Below are 5406 nucleotides of genomic sequence, written 5' to 3'. Positions count from 1 at the left end.
TACTTTCTCCGCACAGTCCTAACCTGGCGCAAAAACCTTTGTATTTAGTAGGCACCGTCCTTAATTCACGGAACCTAATTTAGTTTGAACCAAAACACATCGAAAGGTCAGCGGTTTTCAGAAAAGGTGTATGCATTTGTTTCGGCATTGCGGCGCATGAAAAGTTCGACGTCTGAATCAAAGCCTTTCCAAAGCCGAAATTCCCGGCTGAGCTAGGCGGGAAGAACGGCTGAGCCGCTCCAAATTCAAATAGCCGTTCTTAACTGATTCAGACGCCGAACTTTTTTTATGTACTTAATTCATCGTATTAGGTTCGGCTCATGAAAAGTTCGGCCTGTGAACTGGTTCTAACTTTTTGCATCTAAAATATCAAGTCGGATTAAGGGGTGACTTTGCTATTAACATCTGTCGCGTAATCTATGTTTGAGTTGTGTAATGTTTTCTTCAAATGCAGCCGCTTAAAGATTTTGAAGAGTTGGTTCTCAGGAGTTGAGAGGCTTCGCATTTGATAAACAATAATGCACTGTTTGTTCACATTTACTCTTGGTTGAAAGACTGTTGAATGTGCCTTTTTCTTATTTCTAGCTTTTAATCATTTCTTTTCCGTTGTTCTAGCTTTTTGATTCTGTGGAGTTTGGTTTTATTCCGCTCTACTCGCCTGCAGTGAAACTTAATAGCGGGTAAGAAATTTCACCGCTAGTTTTGTCTTCAACAATTTTGTGCATTTCAGCAATGCGAGCTTGTATGTTGGTGTGACTGTTTTTCTGAAAAGAAGCCACCTTACCTGCACAGCAGCCCAAAATCATTACCGCTTATGCTAGCCATTATGTTCAATGCGACTTGACATTTTTCAGTCTGCGTGGCTACGTTTTTGTTTACTTTCTATTAAAAATCACTTAAAGACACTGTGTAAATGAAAATGCATTTACAAGATCTGAGTTTTTTTCTTCTTGTCAGTGTATCCAGGCGTCACTTTATCAATGCCTTGTCTGTCAAAATGTTTTGCACAGCCGGAGATTTGCAATATTTACACAACAATAGTTCATTTCTTTTTTTCGGGTCCTGTGTTCCCTGTGCGAGCCCTTGTCGGGTAAATAAGTAAAATGGGTAAGTAGTAATAGACGCTCATATGAGCGGTAACCAATCAGGAGCCGAGAAAGACAGTAGGCTATTGTTTGGAGAACAATGGATGCTATTGTTTTCCAAATCCAAGATGGCCGCCACAAATTTCAACCAATCAGGAGCCGAATTAACAATTCAAGATGGCGGCGCCCACGAAAGTTGGCCATGTTGGAAAACAGCCCACCAGCCTCGACGGAGGACTGGGATCGGTCTCACCGATTTCCATGGCGACACAAATCACGCCAGGGTCACGCAAAAAATGTCATGCAACTTCAAAATCGATACTTACAGTGTCCTGTGGTCCTAAACGACAGAGGTCCGTCCGACAAGTGGCCATGATGAAGACTGAGAGACTTGGGTCCGAGTCTAGCCTATGTAGGGTACGTGCAAAGCATCATGGGACAATGACATCACCGGTATCCAATCAGAGGAAAGAAATCAGAATGAATTAAAAACAGTGGCTTCCCCAGTCCCCCTCTCTTAAGGAGAGCACTAAACCCCGAGCGTGTCGATAAGTGGGGCACTCCCCGAGGGTTGGTTACCCCGGCTCGTGGAGGAAATCCCGGACCGATCGACACTCCCGGGTTGGGTATCATCGAGGCGCCACCTCGACTCTTTGTGGCCGGGAACTATCTACCAAAAACTATGTACAAAAACACAAAGTCCCGACCCTTCCCCAATCGAACCTTGTCCCGCGGGCTAAGCGATCCGTCCAAAGACGCGCCAGTTCGCTAGGGGTAAAACTATTTACAAGTTGCCGGGGTGTTGCCGGACTTTGAAAAACAAAACTATTTACAATTCGAACAAGGTTTCAGCATTTTCCATATCTACATCATTGAACCCAGATGTTCTGTATCCATAAGGATAGGACTTGACGGTGTCCGGATCCACCACACGTTTGTCAAACACCAATCCATATCTTTTGGTACGTGGACCCACTTTGAGCTGTTTGGTGACCGGATGTCTGGTGAAGAAATTGGGATTGACGACGTTGATGTTTCTGCGTTCGTCAAGAGGATCCGTCAATTCATCCAGAAGGTTCTGGCGCATGATGTTGTAGTTAAGTTTTTGTTGACCACGAACATTGAGGGTGAAACCACGCACTTTGCAGCACACTTTACCGTGTTTGGTCTTGTATCCATAATTCTTTGGTCCTGCTGAGGTGAAATCGATGATGTAATCTCCATCGTCCAATTCGTTGGTCATTTCACCCAGAAAGTCTCCCAGAGGAATGTCGGGTTGGCCAGGCTTCCAGGAGAAAATGACAGAGTCCGTGTCGAAGTATAAGACTTGTTGCTGTAGTTGCTCTACATAGGAGTACAACTTTAAACGGGCCCAACAGGTGAAGGCAGCAATGAAAATGTTGACACGTCCGTTGTCGGGCTGGTTTTCTCTTAGATTCGAATAGACCACTTCCAAGGAATCTTGTGAACAAATGCGGACCGTGTGGATGTCTGTGACGGTGTTTGACACAAGAGCAAAGAGATGAGCGGGTGTGGTGTCTGCCTCAGTGGTTTTCTTTTGAAGATTTTCGCCAAACTTGCCCCAGAAACTATTCAACATTAACTTTGCCATAGCTTTACGTCCTGGATTTTTTTCGATGAGGAGAGGATCTAAGGTGATGCCTTCTTTGTCTTGGTAGTCACGGACGTATTGCTGTTTCTGTTCCTCAGTCTGCGCCCATGTAGGATACCCGGCTGATTCCTGTTTTATTTTTAACCACATGTTGACATAGTCAGCAAAGAACCCTTTTTCACGTTGTTCTTCTGAAAAATGCCAGACTTCGTGGATGTGTACGATGCGGTACCCGACCTCTACTGCTTTGACGAGTTCAGGGGTGCACCACGTACCCCTAAGAAGACGTTGCTCTGGAGAGTGAGGACAATGATGCGATTTTTCCAAGAGGTCCTTGGTCATCTCCTCTTCCATGCAGGTTCTGCAAAGAGGTAAAGTCAGTTTACCACGATGTCGGAAGGGCAAGACGGGATGCTACAAATGATAGGGAGGAATCACATCTACTTTTGCTCCACCGAAGTACGCATGGATGTCTTGGGTCTCTGGGTTGGTGATGATGATGGGATGACCAATGGGATACTGTTGTGTCTTGTTAACCCACGGGTACAAGGTGGTCACGTCCACGTATTTGATTTGTTCACCCTGGGCCTCGTTGGCCACATGATGGAGGCGAACAACGTTGGTTCGTCCCCCAAAGAAGGCATCTCTTGGATTAAGAGGTTCGACCATCTCGTACGATGCTAAGAACTGTTTGAGATCTTCATTGCTTTTGACTTCACGATCCCAATCACATTCCCACATGATTTGAAGGTTGTACCCGTGCTGGCGCAGGAGACGGTGTTTCTGTTGAGTGACTTCATACAATTCTTGGATGGTACGATCAGGATGGAATTTTGAATGTCGGTCACGATGATGGGGATGACAACGAGGACAACCGTGCCATAGACATCCGTGAAATTCATAGACAATGTGGTTCTGTACGTCGAGGCCATCTACAAGAAAGTGGAGCACTCTCTGTTCGCCGCCATTGCTCGCATGTCGAATGCAGTCTGCTTGAGGCACGTCGTTGGGGTGTTCCTGCCATGCTAGCCACTTGTACGCTTTAACGGATTGGTTGGAACGAGCTCCTTACCATCCTTGCATGGGTTCTGTGGCTATGCTGTTGGGAGTCAGGAGTTTCTTCCGCCAGAACCGATTGCACGCAGACGCTATGGTTACACACTTCTCGATGGGGTCAAATTCGGCATGTTGCTGGAATTCGTTTCGGAACTTTTGACATCCGGCTTTTAAGAGTTTGACATCTGACTCACAGTAGGCTCTCATTTCTGTTTTAAGATTGAAGATGAAGTTGTTTGTGACCTTTCTTTGCATACCGCTGCTCAAATTCTGCCTTCTTCTTAGCCGACATGCCATCAGGATCATACATGTCAGCAGGAGGCATTGGTCCTTCGTAGTCTTGATTTTCACGAGTATTGAATTTGTGAGGAAAGAACCCTTTGACTAATTCTTGGATGCCAAAGGTAGAAGGGAAGTTAGTAAGAGGAAAGGGAAGGAAGCAGAGTGAATCTTTGAAGGTCAATCGGTCTGATTTGAAGGACAGCACTTTGGTGCCGACGGTGATCTGATCCGTGACTTCCCGATGCTTCGCGTAGCAATGGTGCAACAGGAACATCCCGTCATATCCTTTGAGGTTATGAAAGACAGCAATTACGCTCCGATCGTCCCCGTCTTGATCAACAGCCAAAGATTCCAACCATTCAAAGAAAGTCTCTGTACAGTCTGCACCATAGAAGGATTCTGTGTGGTCCTCTTCGTCGCTCTCGGCGCTAAGCAAGATGGGAGTTTGCACTCCCTCGTCGTCCACGGTCGCTTCATAGTCACAATAGACTTGAAGGGGTGGATCTCTCTCTACCCACACTCTGGTATCTGGATCTTCGGGATCGGGTTCTTCAAAAGGACGCGTCCCCACTTCGTCGCGCGGCACCCGTTTCGTCTTGGGATCATCCTCTGCTTCCGGAATGGTCTGGATGTAACATTGGTGAGAAGCGACGTGCACTTGTTGTTCACAAAAGGGGCATTCTCCCCATCCGCACTTGTGTTGTTTAGGTTTACTTCTAGATTTACCTGCATTCTCGACTTCATACATCTTGCAACACTCGAGGCATTTTTTGTAGGTGAGACAGATGGAAGGAATATTTTTTCCGCGACGATGAAGATGGTAAGAGTAACAGTCCTCACCAACAAAGGATCGATGACACAGACGATAAAGAGAAGAGGGTGAAGGAAACTGACCCGGACCCAATGGTCGTTTAGCCTCTGTGAAATCCGGGCAGTCCTTTCGATGACAAGATGGACACCATTTACCATCGCAGGGATGAGTTTCATGATCATCGTGATCGCACCCCCGATTACACTCATAACAGAAGTAAATCTTGGACAGAAAACCCGAGAACGAGTTACACCCATCGTAATGGTCATCTTCTTTTGACTTTGATCTGGTAGCCAGGGAGAACCGCTTGGAACTTTTGTAGTTCGGAGATGCCACATGGTCCCTCGTGTACCCCAGCTAGACGATGGAGGGCTTGGGCTTCCCGCTGCTGGACAGGATAACCCTGTTTGAGATTATGGTAATGACGATCCCTGGTATTACCGTTTACATCGATCAAGGCTTTCATGGTCACGATGGCCCGAACACAACACAACTCGTCTTTGTTCTTGATGGTGATGCGGGAGTGTTTGACGATTCCACGGACAACTGCACTGCTCGGT

General features: G+C 46.4%; 1 protein-coding gene across 1 annotated transcript; it reads right to left on the bottom strand.

Moving 5' to 3' along the window:
* Positions 1-1914: 1914 nt before the first annotated feature.
* LOC149102111 (uncharacterized) lies at positions 1915-3051 on the bottom strand. Its single transcript, XM_089275284.1, has one exon. It carries the CDS (start codon positions 3049-3051, stop codon positions 1915-1917), a length of 1137 nt encoding a protein of 378 aa, XP_089131410.1.
* Positions 3052-5406: the final 2355 nt, after the last annotated feature.

This window comes from Orbicella faveolata, unplaced genomic scaffold, assembly GCF_042242905.1.
Source record: "Orbicella faveolata isolate gen_17 unplaced genomic scaffold, um_ofav_v1 contig_36, whole genome shotgun sequence".
Taxonomy (NCBI): Eukaryota; Metazoa; Cnidaria; class Anthozoa; order Scleractinia; family Merulinidae; genus Orbicella; species Orbicella faveolata.
Note: the sequence above shows the minus strand (reverse complement) of the source record. Positions and strands in the feature narration are given on the sequence as shown.

What these genes read in the sequence shown, in the direction of transcription:
- LOC149102111 (XM_089275284.1), bottom strand. Translation starts at nt 3,051, where the DNA reads ATGGAAGAGGAGATGACCAAGGACCTCTTGGAAAAATCGCATCATTGT.